Source organism: Lethenteron reissneri, chromosome 20 (genome assembly GCF_015708825.2).
Source record: "Lethenteron reissneri isolate LAM-NWPU_2019-01 chromosome 20, ASM1570882v1, whole genome shotgun sequence".
NCBI lineage: Eukaryota > Metazoa > Chordata > Hyperoartia > Petromyzontiformes > Petromyzontidae > Lethenteron > Lethenteron reissneri.
The window spans coordinates 976,622-992,864 of NC_083798.1; the positions used below are offsets into that span (position 1 = coordinate 976,622).

Sequence of the window (16,243 nt, forward strand, 5' to 3'; positions counted from 1 at the left end):
TGAATCCACGTGCGTGACAGGCCAGTGACGTCACTTAACGCCTTGCCAGTGACGTCCCGGCGCACAGCAAGTGACATTACGTCACTGACGTCACTCGGCGCCACGGAAAGTGACGTCACTTAGCAATCGTTGCGTCAAAATGACGCTTTGACCTCGGAGCTCGGGCACCGATGATGTCGCGCTCATTGGCCAATCAGGTGCCGCCGCCGGAGCAGCAGGGCCCCGCCCACGGAAGCCGCGACCGTGCGGAGCGCGTGGCCGCAGTCGCGGCGAGCGGAGCAGAGGGGAGCAGTGGGGAGCAGTGAGTGGGGAGCAGAGGGGAGCAGTGGGGAGCAGAGAGAGGGGAGCAGTGAGTGGGGAGCAGAGAGGGGAGCAGAGAGGAGCAGAGGGGAGCAGAGGGGAGCAGTGGGGAGCAGAGAGAGGGGATCAGTGAGTGGGGAGCAGTGAGGAGCAGAGAGGGTAGCAGAGAGGAGCAGAGGGGAGCAGAGGGGAGCAGTGGGGAGCAGAGAGAGGAGCAGAGTGTGGAGCAGAGAGTGGGGCACGGAGGGGAGCAGAGTGGGGAGCAGAGAGTGGAGCGCAGTGGGGAGCAGAGAGGGGAGCAGAGAGTGGAGCAGTGGAGAGCAGCAAGGGGAGCAGTGGTGAGTGGGGAGCAGGGAGGGGAGCAGCGTGGGGATTATCGCGGGAGCGGAGCGGCACGCATGGCGGCCCCGCACAGCAGCGGCATCTCGCCGCTGCAGCAGATGGCGGCGTCCGGCTCGGGCGCGCTGCTCACATCGCTCTTCGGTGAGTCCGGGCCAGGGGTCACGGCGGGGACACGACGGGGTCACGGCGGGGTCACGGGACACAGCGGGGTCACGGTGGGGTCACTGGACACAGCGAGCGGGGTGAGAGAGAAGGGGCTCCAGGTACGAGGAGTCGTCCTGGAATCGAGCGATTGAGAAGTGAATGAGGCAGTGGATGCAATGGTGAGTGCGAGGGGTAGTGAGTGTATGTTTGAGGCAGTGAGTATGTTAGGGAGGTAGTGAGTATGTTTGAGGAGGGGGCACAGGTGCTACATCTATCAGTCATTTCAGTCAGTCAACCAGTGAGCGAGCCTTCTTCACTTCACGTGGACTCGAAGTGCACTTGGCCTGGCACAGGCGCAGTTGTGACATCACCGTCACTTAGTGGCGAAAGGCGGGTGTTGGTATATTTGAGTTTGCAAGTGGAGTAGCAGTAAGGTAGTAAGTAGTAGCAGTACTGTTGAACGAGAGTGCATCATCTGGAATTGCTGTTTCACCGTGCCCCGTTGCGTAATGATGACGAGTGGCGCTGGGTGGTGAGGGGCCCCGTGGCGTGACGAGCGATCTGTGCGATGGGGGGGGCGGTGGTGACCTCGGAGCGTGTGACCGCCGCCACGGACGGAATGCACACTCACAGCGACTGCGTGAAAACGGCACAAGGAGCGCATTCCGCAGCGTCACCTTGTCATGACACCACGTGCTCAGCCCCCCACCACGTGCTCTGCCCCCCCACCACGTGCTCTGCCCCCCACCACGTGCTCTGCCCCCCCCCCCACCGCGTGCTCAGCCCCCCCACCACGTGATCAGCCCCCCCCCCCTCCCACCGCGTGCTCGGCCCCTGCAGATGGGACTCCTTGAGACACGGGGACTCAACCCGACGGCCTCAGTGGTGCACAGATAACTAAACAAAATCAACATATTCCTCAATAACATCGTGGCCGTAAAAATGACAGCAATATACTGTATTGGGCGACGTTTCGGCCATCGGCCCTTATTCAGCAAACATCCTCTCCACGCCTCAACCGAATCGCTGCCAAGTTTGAAGACTGTTGTATCAGAGATGTTAATAATTAAAGCTTTAGAAAAACACATCGGAGTTTACGGAGTGCTTACTCGACAAGGGAGACGTACTCGAGGTCATGTGAATAGAAATATATGAACATACATGGTAAATAATAAGCCACAATTTACACAGAGTACAGTGCCGTGTCGATAATAGGTGATCCATCATTGACTTTATCTCCTTGTGAACCGAAGGAAAGTTGATTGGATGTTTGATATTCGTTTGATATTTACCTCCGAGAGCACTTAGCCACACAGTTCCAATTGTAAGAAGAAGAAAAAAAAGGTACCGCTGGTTTCGCTGTGAATCCCATAAAACAAAATCTGACACTCTCGAGGTAGAGCATGTTAAACATTTGGTTTGTAAGTTATTATTTAAAATAACAATTTCTGCACCAGGAATTCCGGCTCGCTAAAGACAATACATTAACTCAACAATAAATACACATACATTACTATATCGCTGTAAAACAGGGGCAATGGTGTGTTTTATCTTTAAGTTGTACATTTAGATATATAACAATGATCAAATACAAAGAAGCACATTTGGTGTAATTTAAAGCCACACGTTACTATTATAATCCACTCACACTTGATGTTCTTATAATCCACACTCGACACTACAATCCACATACACTCATTAATCTCATAGTCCACACTCACACTCGACACTATTATAATCCACATCCACTCATTAATCTCATAGTCCACACTCTCACACTATTATAATCCACATCCACTCATTAATCTCATAGTCCACACTCTCACACTATTATAATCCACATCCACTCATTAATCTCATAGTCCACACACTCACAGGCAGTGTTTGGGAAAGGGCTGCAGTTGGTGCCACCACCCGCCCCGAACTGCCTCTTGGGCCCCCACGTGGTGGTGCTGCTGGTGGAGCTGGTGTTGTCACGCGTCCAATTATAGATGGCATTGAGAACCAACGTGTCGCTGGCGCGAGCACGCAATGCGGGGGGACAGCATTGCTGGAATCTCGCGAGTGGGTTCGCAGTGCAGCTTCGCCGTCTGCTCATGTGGAGCCGGCCCACGGCACTTTTGCATGATCCGTAAGCCCCCCTCCTCTGCCTTGCTGTCATCTCGCTCGGGGTGGTAAACACCAGGGGCGTGCGCTTGGGGGCTGAGCCCCATTGGACACAATCCCAACCCTTCACAAAGTCACGTCTGCAGCAGACACAGCTTGTGTCACGTCAACCATTTTCGTTTTTCACAGCTTTAACGATTGTAACGTGTGCGAAACCACTTTGTTTTATATAAAACTGGCCATGAGGCACGAGACATAGACAGAATGGTTACCACTTTATGAACATGCCAATAGCAATGCACAGTGAGGACAGCATCTCTCTGTGCCAGCTGAAGTGAGTGGATATGCAGGGTACACTGGGAGCTCTTTTGCAACCGGTCGACTTTGGCAAGTGTCCCGAGCAGACGTGTGGGGGATTGCAGAAACTCCTTTTTCTTGAACACACCCCATCTGATTAACTCGAGGGCAACCCTCACGCCTGCAGTACGGGTCAATCATGCCACACTTTATGAAGATCGTAACATTCCACAAGACACATTTCGATGATGGATGTGTTCTTTAAAAATAATATTTTTATTGGAATATTTAGTGATATTTTACAAATTACTGTGATAACATGTGTGTATGTTGAACTTGTTTCGCACCGTACAGCACACACTGAGCACGCACAGAACACACAGTACACGCAGCACACGCAGCACACACTGAACACACACTGAACACACACAGTACACACAGTGTTGCCCCACTTCAGACCGCACAACCGCACGTGAGTGAATGTAAATCGCGTAGAGCATCGGTTAGCCGCATATGGTACGAAAAATCCTTTACGTTCACGAGTCAACCCCTCAGCCTTCACCATCCCACAAACTAATCATTAGCCGTCATTGTTGAGAATCTAATCAACAAAATAAATCAGCAGACAATACGCCTACTCTACATATGTGCCTTCACATACAATACAAATGTATTGTTTACACATCCCTCTACATATGTGCCTTCACATACAATACAAATGTATTGTTTACACATCCCTCTACATATGTGCCTTCACTTACAATACAAATGTATTGTTTACACATCCCTCTACATATGTGCCTTCACATACAATACAAATGTATTGTTTACACATCCCTCTACACATGTGCCTTCACATACAATACAAATGTATTGTTTACATATCCCTCTACACATGTGCCTTCACATACAATACAAATGTATTGTTTACACATCCCTCTACACATGTGCCTTCACTTACAATACAAATGTATTGTTTACACATCCCTCTACATATGTGCCTTCACATACAATACAAATGTATTGTTTACATATCCCTCTACATATGTGCCTTCACATACAATACAAATGTATTGTTTACATATCCCTCTACATATGTGCCTTCACATACAATACAAGTGTATTGTTTAGACATCCCTCTACATATGTGCCTTCACATACAATACAAATGTATTGTTTACATATCCCTCTACATATGTGCCTTCACATACAATACAAATGCATTGTTTACACATCCCTCTACATATGTGCCTTCACACACAATACAAATGTATTGTTTACACATCCCTCTACATATGTGCCTTCACACACAATACAAATGCATTGTTTACACATCCCTCTACATATGTGCCTTCACACACAATACAAATGTATTGTTTACACATCCCTCTACATATGTGCCTTCACACACAATACAAATGTATTGTTTACATATCCCTCTACATATGTGCCTTCACATACAATACAAGTGTATTGTTTAGACATCCCTCTACATATGTGCCTTCACATACAATACAAATGTATTGTTTACATATCCCTCTACATATGTGCCTTCACATACAATACAAATGCATTGTTTACACATCCCTCTACATATGTGCCTTCACACACAATACAAATGCATTGTTTACACATCCCTCTACATATGTGCCTTCACACACAATACAAATGCATTGTTTACACATCCCTCTACATATGTGCCTTCACACACAATACAAATGTATTGTTTAGACATCCCTCTACATATGTGCCTTCACACACAATACAAATGCATTGTTTAGACATCCCGTCAGTCACATGGCCTTCTGGGCGTGCATTACTCCAGCAGCATTGGTTTCTGTCTGGTGCTCTTGAGATTGGCAGTGACCCCGAGATACAACAATACTAAAGTACGTTACACTTACTGTCCCGTTAGCACATTGTCACTGAACTTCAAAATTAATTACTCGGGGGACTGCGAGTCTCCATGAGCCTTGGACCGTAAAGTTCAAATGGAGACTTAGCGCTTATTCTGTATGTGAGCCTCTGGCATTGTCGCTGAGCTATAATCATCTCCAATCCCCTTTACTCCAACAGCGTTATGAGTCTACTTAAGTTTGTGCAATTGTTTGTGCTGGTTTAAATGTGTGTTTATCTTGAATTAGGGCTTTCCCCCATTATATTTGAAGTCTTTCCAGACGGACGAGTACACAATCGCTAAGAGCAATTCGGTCCGTTAGGGCCCTTGGTTAAAAATGTGTAGCAGAGGGATCTTCTTTTATCTGTATTTTCTATTTTGAAATCGGCGGCACGAGTATATGTTGGGAAAGTGCACGCCCAGTGCTGACCACGCCGACGACAGATGCTCTCCCATCAGCGCAGGCCATCACGCCAAACACTACAACAACAACCACCCACACACTACTCGCTTGGGGATTACACGCAGAAACTTGATCGCCCCTACTGTGAAACTACTGCAGACTTCGTGTGAAACGGCACTTTCATGATAACCTTCGCGATAAGAATGGAATGAATACCAAATGTATGAAGTTATTATTGTTCACATATTTATGAATTAATTAGTAGCTCATCTGCACCTTGCTCACACTTCCGGCCACTAAACCCACCAGCCCCGTCTCCTTCCCTTGCCTGTGCCATTCATCACCCCGATTGTACATGTGTTCCTTTCCCCCAACCAGTGCAGTTATTTGAGTCTACATTAAATGTATATTGAGAACCACATTCACATACTGAACAAATAGCTGAAACATACTGCCTTGGCAATTAACGGGCGTTGATATTTTTTGCTAATAATTGGAAGCAAGTGATGTTCGCTCACACATGAAACCGATCCTGTATGTAGCTGGCACATTTAACCTCGCTCTTTGTGTTTTATTTTGCAGTAACTCCATTGGATGTGGTAAAAATAAGGCTTCAAGCTCAGCAGACTCCGTTTTACAAAGGTAATTGCAGTATAACTCGAGTGTAATGGCGACTATATACGCAGCAATCAATGTTTGTGGTGTTTGCCAAAGGTCAAGCTTTCACCTTTGATTGAGCATCCCTTTCATATTGCGTTCTTCATGTCTCGCGTTGCCATGTGCGTGTGCGATGGTTTCGGCACGTGTGTCTATGGATGCAATGCTGCAGTGGTGCCACAGCGGTTAGCACCCTGCACTACCCCAGAGTTCGATGGCAGGTGATGGATAACATCAGTGGCATGTGGTATCTGAAACCTTTCCTGGGTCTCCTCTAAGTGGATTCAGCCTTAAATGAATACCTGCTGCAGTGTGTAAACATCAGGACCGAAGAGACACAGGCAGCCTGGTGTGGTGCTGGCCACAGCAGTCCATTGTGCACCGTGCCAGCCTTAATTGGTGCTCACCGACACTACTTGCCCAGCAGTCGGTGTGGCGCTATGGGGGGGATGTATTTGTGTAGAACGAGCTACCAGTCATCGTTCACTTGGAGTAACATGATTCACATCTCATCATGATGACTTGCAACTGAGGGGGATGTGTGCTATAAAATATATGCCCAATCATTGTTTAGTTTCTGGATTAGGGATCTTTTCGAGTACCACAGCTTCCTCCAAGCTTCATTGGTGTCTCACAGTGAACAGTTTTGTTTTTGTGCAGATGGAAATGTGGAAAGATGATATGTTGAAGTGGTATAATGGGGAGTGCTTGCTCTTCCAACGCCTCACACCAAGCATTGCTCTCTTTCGTGGACCTCTAAATACAAATCCCTTGACCTCTTGCAGCCCCCCCACGCCTATTGCTGTGGATGCTTGGTCTTCCACAGCCCCCTGATTGTTACCACATCCTCACGAGGTTTGTGGAGCCCTGCTTGAGAACACCCGGTGAAAAAGATCCCAGAGCGTCATTGGCAATTGCAGTTGAATGTAGTTTGCTGTATGAATTTGTGTGAATTGCCAATCAACCTCCTGTTTGCTGCCTTCATGCTCCGCTTGCTGGCTACAATGTCTTCAGTCATTGTCAAAATGGTATGGAAGTTGTAATGGCCAGATTTTTGAGATGCACAATTGATAAATGCTGCCTTATGAAATGGTTGTTGTCCCTGTATGCCATTAGGCATCCAGACCTTCAAAGGCCCTTGTTACTAATATTGATGCAGAGCCACAAGTGGCATATTTGTGCTACTTGAGCTATTACATTCAATAAAAATCTTGTTTATATTGGCCTATCAAGAGCAGCTATTGGATATTCAGGAGTGAGTGATTTTTGCCATTCAATTGCTTTGTCTGAGAGTTGGTAACATTTTGACCCTGACAATGGCACACAATGGCCTACTCTTGCGAATGACGTCATGTGGTCTTTTATGGCCACTGTGAAGTTGATGGTGCGTATTGTTATAATTATTGCTCCTGCAGCAATAACCTGGACGGCCGCTGGATTTGAATCCTGAACCTCCGCAACAAGTGGTGAACGTGCTAGTACTAGGCCATGTCACAGCCCTGCAAAAGTCGATTAATCAATAAATACTATTGGGGGATATTTGAATTGTCCGCATTGTGGATTGGAGAGAGAGTTTGATATTACACATTTTGCATCATCTTCCCAGCGATGATGCGTATAAGAGAGAGCGGCGAGTGAGCCCCAGTGCTTGGGTGACATCGCCTGATGGAGGGCGATGTCCGTTGTCAATGCAGGGTGCACTGTGCCGCATGTACGGCGTGTGCGCTGTGGAGGGGTCGGCCTCATAGTGGAGTGCGGGATCCTCTCGTTGCAGTGCAGACACTTCCCTGCGACCGCGAGGACGTCTGTTTGTCATTGTCTTAGGCCCGCATTCGTAGTCACGGCTCGGCTCGGGCTTGGCTCCGGCTCAAAGGCTTGCTTACTTGAGCCGACTGAGTGTAGTCCCAGCCATGCTCAAGATTTCAATGAGCTGAGCCTGAAGCAACTGAGCAGCTCAAGCCAGAGCTAAGCCCTGACTTAAAATATGGCCCTTACTGGTGGATCCTCTGGGCTGCATGGATAGCCGAAATAATCGCGTATCAGCAGACCCACTGAGAGGATGGCACCTGCACGTATAATTAAACTACATAGTGTGCTTGTGTTAGGTTGGAGAATTGTAGGTTTGTATAGTATGATTTTATTCATAATATATTTATATTTGAGTTACGGCCCAATGATTTGGCCAAATTTCTTTCAAAAGATCATCCACCACCTGTTATTTCCAAACAAATGTCCCGTAATTGTGACATGTACAAGCAATTAACGTGCCGAGTATCATTGCTTCACCTCACTTGTCACTTGCCAGTGAGGTGAAGAACAATTCTCAAGTATAGCAATTAGATACAGGAATACAATCCAGGAAGACAGAATAACCTTTGTCACCGAACCCAGCTTCTCAAAATATTTGCTGCAAAAACCAAGGTGTTAAGTGAAATATTGATGTTGTGGCCATAGTTGAAAGTTTTGCCTGCCTGTTTCATGTTGTTTTACAGGCAAGTGTTTTGTTTATTGCAACGGGCTGATGGATCATCTTTGTGTCTGCATGAATGGCAACTCCAAGGCCTGGTACAAACCAGCACCAGGATACGTCAATGGCACACTGGTGAGCAGGGGCTGCGTAGGACTTGCTTGCTAACTAGTACCACTTGTTAACTCCTCTGGATGGACTGGCGTATCTGGTTTTACCATTCTTTACCATTGGTCTAGTTAGACCAAAGTATAATGGCATGGTCGTGACCAGCTGCGAGGGTTCCCGTTCGGCCACACAGTAATTGGAGACTGCTGACACAGAATCACGACTGTTGTAGCCTAGCGTGTGCACTGTTGTATGCCCCCACACACATGCGAGTTGTTGCATGACTGTCTGCACATGTACTCTATATACACCTGCGGCCGCTCATTGTGTCAGCTTGTGTGCATGTAGTTTTTAAATATTATTTATGTGACTGGCAGGAAGCGTGAAGTGCTGAGGGAGCGTGACTTTGTGGCGTGAATTTCCCTAAATCGCATAATCCCATACATAGCATGCCTTTCACAAGACGGGAGAGCAACCTTTATCAGGAGGGGAACACAATAAATGCAACATCTAATTGGGAAGAGTCATCGCAGCCTAATTGTTGTGAACGGTTTTCTGCAGCTGTTAAGAATGGTAACATTTGTGGAGCTGTCGGGGCACCGAAAGCCGAATTGTCGTGAACCAAACCCCTCTGTTGCAGGATGCTTTTGTCCAGATCGTTCGATATGAGGGGGTGGCGTCGTTATGGAGCGGCCTGCAGCCCACTCTGTGAGTTATCCCTCTCTCTTCTATATCCATCAGATAAGTTGACCAGAATGTTGCCAGAATGATGATTGTGATGTAGAGCTAAAAAAAAAGGATCATTTTATATTGCGATCATGATTTGCTGTCGATTTCTTATTTTGCATATTTGTTATTGTTTATTATTGATACATTTTTACTGTGACTTGTCAGACCGGTGTTATTTTTTGTTGATGAAACCCGATTGAAGAGCTTGGCTCAGGGTAATTCGAAATAAACGACTATAATGACGATTGTGTTGGTTTTAAAAGTACAAATGTTGGCATTGATTTATGCTCACTATTTAACTTTTTTAAAGACCGAATTGAAATTTAAAAGACCTTGCATCGACATTGTTTTATGAGCTTGCGTTGCTTGTCGGACATGTTGTAATAGCACAAGGTTAATGGAATTGATGTCTCCAATCCGAACATATAGTCTCGTGGCATGGGGAGACATCATTGAATTGAGAAGTAATGGCAGAAAAGGCTGTCAGAAGTGGCTTCTTCGAAATATAAATCTTGTTCTATATTCATACAAGCATGTTTTAAGGTTCATAAAAGGATGAGGGGTAATAGAATGCAGTCCCTAATGACAGCACATAATGTGAACAAGTTTACTGCGTTTGCACTGAACAGGCCCACGGTGTTGAAGGAATGTCGTTTGCCAATACCATCTGAGGATCCGGCATCATTTATGTAATAGGCTTGGCTGTGGATGAGACTCAATACCGGTGCAGGGTTTGTCTGCTCAAGCAAATGCTGCGGAAAAATATTGGCTCAGATGATGCACCTTAGGCAGATGTACTAAAACTGATTACACAAGCAGTGCAGTGGTAAAGTTACATAACAGAAATAGACAAGTCTGTTTCTGCTCAATCCGTCTACGATGCCAGCATGCTGCTATGATCGCACTGAATATTCACCAATGTCACTACAGACTTCTGAGGCGTGCACGAGCATGGTGACTGTGACCCGAATTTTCCCCAAGACAGGCTTGGTAGTATAACGTGTTCACAGGTTTAACACCGCAAGCTGGGAACAAGCAATAGCAGCACACGCGTGCTTCGCAGTGTCTGCATAGATGTATGGATTAAATATGCTTAGTCGGAACAAATCTATTTTATGCTTCTGCCCTTTCAAGTAATTGACTTCAGGAGTTTCATTCAGATGAAGACAACCTCAAATAGGCAAATGCGTTGGAGCACTATCGTTCAATGCATTACTACTGCTATTTGTATTGCAGTGCAAATATTTTACAATGCACGTGTTATCTGCTTGCGTTGATATTCAAAGCAATAGATGTGTTGGGCGTTTTGACTTGAATGCGGTTATTTTTGTGTCATGTTTTTTCCCAGGGTTATGGCCGTTCCAGCAACAGTGATTTATTTCACGAGCTACGACCTCCTGAGGGATTCCCTTGCGCGACACTTCAACTCCCAGCATCCGTCCATCCCTTTCGTTGCAGGAGCCGTGGCCAGACGTGTGTTACACTTTCACAAACTGGCGATGTCAGGCAACACGCCCCGTTTCGATTGCTTGTTTAAATGGACAGGCCGGGTTTGTGGCATATTGCTTTAATCTGGTGTGTTTTGGAGGCAAGGCTTAGTGGATCATGCGGACTCATGGATTTTCCAAACCTGCGGATCTGGATACTTGCCAGAAGATGGTAGTACAGAAAATTAGATTTTTAACCTGTATGTGGAGACAACAACATTGTAAAAATCTGGCCTGATAGCCTCTCGCTTATGGAGGTTTCCAGGCACTCTTAGTTTCCTTCCACAGAGAAAATTCTGTTTACGGACAACTTGCTAAAACACCCCGATGCAGGACTTTCCTGAAAATTAGTCTTGAGACTCGGTGAGCCTTTCTTGGATAAATGAATTACATCATGGTCATCTTGAGTGTCACGGCTAGGTTTGATCGAGGTTGGTTTGTGTTTCACAGTCGGCGCCGTCACGGTCATCAGCCCCCTTGAGCTGATCCGCACCAAGATGCAGTCGCGACAGCTGACGTACAAGGAACTGTCTGAGTGCGTGAGGCACTCGCTGGCCCAAGACGGCTGGCGCTCGCTGTGGCGAGGCTGGGGGCCCACCGTCCTCAGGGATGTTCCTTTCTCAGGTGGGCGACTTTAATGGGCGCTGAACACAGGCACAACACGTCAACGTTGTAGGGAACGATACAATGGGAGGGAATTTCAAATTGGAACAGGGCGAGGGAAGAAGCATAAATAGAAGTGTTGTAACCTGAGGTGTGGTGGTTGAACACAGTGTGGATGAGGTAAAATAAAGAAAAATAAAACACTGTAATTACATAGAAATGTTTATCACATGAGAAGTTTGGCGTTTGACTGCTGATATTTTGACTGTTATGACGTTTATGATGTTTGTTATTGTCACTGTGTGGACAGCTCATAAGTAGTAGAGGCCAGGTCTGGCAAGAAGGGTCCTTGCTTATAAACATTGGCAGTTTCGCCAGCCTGACTGCTGATAAGACATTGAATGCCAAAACTGGTCCAGAGTTTGCTTGTGTTGAGCCAATGCTTCTACAATTATGCACCCTCAGAAGGCTTTGTGGCCAATGGGATGTGCAATTTTATTATTTGTGTGGACGAACAAACATGCGAAGGGAGGCATGTTGTCTACGTATTTATCGTGTTATACTTTTTGGACGTGTGGTTCTGTATTGTATCGGCAGGGCTCTACTGGCTGAACTACGAACTCATAAAGAACGGTTTGATGGGCTCGGCCGGAGTGAACCAGGCAACGTTCCTCATTAATTTCACATCCGGCGCCGTCTCGGGCACCGTAAGCATTTCCACTGCCCGGCACGCCGAGCGCGCCCCTGACAGCGCACGCACACCGCAGCAACGTGCATCCTCGCGGCCTGCACCACTCTCACGCGAGAGACGTGAAGCCAGTCGGAGCAGCAGCCTCAATGCAATCGTGTCACGCGCCACAGTTCCTGCTGCTGCTGCGTTGAGTATAGGCTGAAGTAATGCAGCATGCGCAGTAGCTAATTGGCTACAATATTTGTGTATCATTAAGACCCTCCACCACCCGACACAGCTAAGAATTATTAATGTGTCACGTTTATAAGCATTTAACATGCTAATTAACAAGTATTAAATGCTTGTGCACGTGGCAATTTAATTTGTTTGGCTGTGTCGGGTGATTTAGGCTCTTAACTACAGAAATTTTACCAGATAATTACTTGGCCTAACCCAAAAATCTATTAGAATGAAGCCGCAAGGGTTTAGCAATGCCGTTGAGGTTATGGCTGCTGGTTTTGTGTGATTTGACCAAAATCCGAGTGAGCGGTTTTGTAAAATCTTAGTAAGGTGTTCAAACATCATCAGTATCCACAAAATGGTGCCAGTCCAACTCAGCGCTGCTCCACAGACAGATGCTCCAAATTAAACTTGCATCTTACGAGGTGTTCACATGCACGTGCATTTCAGCTGCGAGTGGTGTGTTTGTCTGACCGCAGGAATTGTCATGGAGAGGAAGCCGGGTAACAGTGATGGTGTTTTTACAGTGTGAGTGCTCTTCTGCTGTTGCAGTTCGCAGGAATCGCCACGTTGCCCTTTGACGTTGTAAAGACGCGCAGGCAGATCGAGCTTGGAGAGATGGAGATTACACAAGGTTTGTTTTACACCTCTGCCTGATGAGATGCATCACATTTGGTACCGGAGTGTGGTTTGATCCACGTTTCAATATTGAACTCTTCGGTGTTGTAACGCAAAGCCCAACACAGGCATTTGCTGCAGACCAGACATGTACTCAGTGCATGCCTATCTTTACTTCCATTTGAGGTACAGAATATATTTTAAAACTGATGTGTTTATGGGGGAATGTACAGCATATGGGAAATTGTATTGAGAGTGCGAACACCAAGACTGCTACACGTTGGTGCGTCTGATTGACAGTTGAGATGTTTCACCAGCCCCCAGCCTCTCTTTACTACTCACATAACAGGCAGATCTGCACTGGACCATCCTCCACTTTGTCAAAATTGCGCACGCAGATTGAGCTCAGCTGTAACTCAAAAGCAAGATACAGTTGCCATGTGGTCACAGTAGTCTTAACCAGCGGATTACCTCTGGGTATTTATGTTGTAAGTGTTCTACTATTGTCCATTTTTGGGGCGGTGACATGGCCTAGCAGTAGTCTAGGCGTTTTTAATTATCAGAAGAACCATCCGTTGACGTTTCAATCTAAACTTTGTACATTGCAGGGGCATTTCGTGACATCTCAACCTGGGCAGCGATGAAGAGGATTTACTGGGAGTCCGGCTTGAGAGGGCTGTTTGCTGGTACGTGTGCATCTGATGTCATTGTGTGCGCGTGCTGATTTGTGCGTGTGTGTGCTCCTGCTAGCCTGTGGGGGTAGTCGTGTGCACGGTTTCGGCGGCGGCGCAGCGTGGTTCATGTGGGGCCTCCACTCTCTAGTTTCCCCCCTTGTCGTAGCGCGGCACCTGGGCCCCTCCGGCCGGCGGAGCCCTGTACGGTGACACGGCCTGCACACTGGACGACAGTAGCTTGGAACAAAACAAGATAAAGGCAATTTAAGTAGAATATCCAACTAACCACCAAATTTAGAATGCCAGCTAAAATACACCACAGCATAATATGCAATATAATTGCAAAAGTAGTTCAAAGGATAGAGATGAAAGGATAATCTGTAAATGTGGCATAACAGTGATGAAGGATGGAGGAGCCCAAGTGGAGAATAAAAAAAATGAGATCTGAGTTTCTTAGACAAATCCCAGATTGGCATATGTCTTGGCAAATTCAATAGTCAATTTATATTCTAGCTTTCATTATTATCCTCTGGCTGCTCTTAAGGAGCAGAATTTCAACATCTGGTACCATTTCACAATACTCATTCAGTGCTATTTAAAATCCAGAAAAGTTTTTTGCCAAACCCAGTCAAGTGAACGTACATTGTGCATATGTTCCACACGTGCTTCAGCATGCATTGTTATGTTTTATTTCATCACTCCATTCCCTAGGTTCACATCCTTTCGGATGCATTCCATCTCTTTATATTGCACTTATATGGAAATAATTATACGAATGTGTGTTTTATTACGTGGTAATGTCGTCATTGTATTAGTGTTGTTTTCATGCCGGCATGAGTTTTCCTGCGTCGTTCCCATTGTGCTTGCTGATACTGGATGGAGAGTGCCGAGGTTTGTTTCAAGGGAACGCATCGAGTTGGCATTTCCCCTGCAGGCTTCTTGCCACGCGTTATCAAGGTGGCACCGGCGTGTGCCATCATGATCAGCACTTATGAGTTTGGAAAGAGCTTCTTCCGCAAGCTGAACCAGCAGAGGGAGCTGGAGTCGGCGCTGGCGCTGCACAGTAACGAGTGAGTTCTCCGCGTGGAGTCGGTGGCCTCCCCCCACGAAGACCCGTGCCGCATGGCCGCGACTCAGTGGAGCTGGCACGTGCAACCAGGCGGAGCGGGCGAAGCGCTGGTGACTACAGACACACAGCAGACTGAACGCGTGGGGTGCAGAAGTGAGGAGAAACTCGTGGCCCCTCCACACTCATCATTGTTGAAAGTGTCCTTGCAAGACCCCTGCCAACCTTGCTTTGTTACTTCAATTACCATCTGGGCCAACATGTGAAAGTGTTCGAACAGTGTATCATAGAGAGGTCGTGTCCAATTTTGGTGTACCAAACGTTCGATATAGCTGCACAAACGGAAGGACCTGCATCATTCACCAGTCATTCCCTGGAGAAGCGCCTTTCAGATGCTTGTCCTCTATTCCACTCATGAACTCCCCACTGTTGTCAGGTTCACATAATTCCCATAGATAGCACAATTGTTTGTTCAGTTATGGTCATTTTTTTGAATGCTACCAATGAGTATGTATGAATGCTCATGGGCCATTAAGTAGGCTGACCATGCACTTAGAATTAAAAAAAATGGGACTTCTGAGTCGTGCATAATTTTGCTCACCACCGTGATCCCTAGGATTCCCCCCCAAGTTAAGAACACAATCGTATTTGTGTTAGTCGGCTGCGTGGGGCGCTGGTGAAGCACACCTGTGATGTCGCCACCCTGCACGAGTGCGTCCTGCGAGGTGGCAGCTACGCTTGTGCTGCAGGCCGTGGCACTTATTTGAATGGTGACTGTAGAGTGTAGAACGTGGATTCCATTGAGTTCTATTCGTGATGTTAACACAGACATGTGACGTTCAGACATCTATTACAATCGTGCACACTAAATAGAATACATTTTGAGGAAACCAGTGACATAACTTTTGCCAAATTCGTTGGCTAGCTGAGAATATCGAATATTAAAATTCTAGTTTTAATGCTCGTGATGAAAAAAGCTCCTTATTTTTACCTATCCTGTTATTTATTGTGCGTGATCAGTGAAATAGCAATAATAATTTAAGATCATTGAATGAATGCAGTTTAGATTAATGACAGTGATTTTCGGATGTTTGACAATGTGCATATTTCATGCCAAGATTAAAACAAACCCCACTTGTTCTTGTGTGTGGAATGAATGCTTATTTAAAATGCCCACATTTGTCCTGCGTTCATCATTGCTTTCTCACTCCTGTTGTAATAATTAATTTTTTTTACTTCAAGCTTTCGTGACTGCAGGAATTCATATTCTTTGGGTCTTTCAGTAAAGTCACATAGATAGGTTCACGTAGCCTATCTACGTGACTTTACCGAAAGACCCAAAGAATAGAAATTGCATTTAAGCACCTGAATGCAACGGCTTCTCAGGGCACTGCTTATAATGCGGTTGGCCAACAAAAGAGGCAAGTAGAAATAC

The 16,243-nt window shown here is 46.3% G+C and overlaps 1 protein-coding gene across 1 annotated transcript; it reads left to right on the forward strand.

Annotated features, from left to right (window-relative positions):
• Nucleotides 1-624: 624 nt before the first annotated feature.
• Nucleotides 625-15,948, forward strand: LOC133344549 (probable mitochondrial glutathione transporter SLC25A40). Its single transcript, XM_061554535.1, has 10 exons — nucleotides 625-783; nucleotides 6,072-6,131; nucleotides 8,639-8,748; nucleotides 9,362-9,429; nucleotides 10,799-10,923; nucleotides 11,388-11,561; nucleotides 12,138-12,247; nucleotides 13,003-13,084; nucleotides 13,677-13,754; nucleotides 14,677-15,948. The coding sequence occupies exons 1-10, from the start codon at nucleotides 699-701 to the stop codon at nucleotides 14,814-14,816; spliced, it is 1,032 nt and encodes a 343-aa protein (XP_061410519.1). The 5' UTR covers nucleotides 625-698; the 3' UTR covers nucleotides 14,817-15,948.
• Nucleotides 15,949-16,243: the final 295 nt, after the last annotated feature.

Excerpts from the sequence above, each read along its gene's own strand:
- LOC133344549 (XM_061554535.1), top strand. The coding sequence starts at position 699 with ATGGCGGCCCCGCACAGCAGCGGCATCTCGCCGCTGCAGCAGATGGCG. Across the intron at positions 784-6,071 it reads GCTGCTCACATCGCTCTTCG|TAACTCCATTGGATGTGGTA; the intron begins GTGAGTCCGGGC and ends TTTATTTTGCAG. Across the intron at positions 9,430-10,798 it reads AGCGGCCTGCAGCCCACTCT|GGTTATGGCCGTTCCAGCAA; the intron begins GTGAGTTATCCC and ends GTTTTTTCCCAG.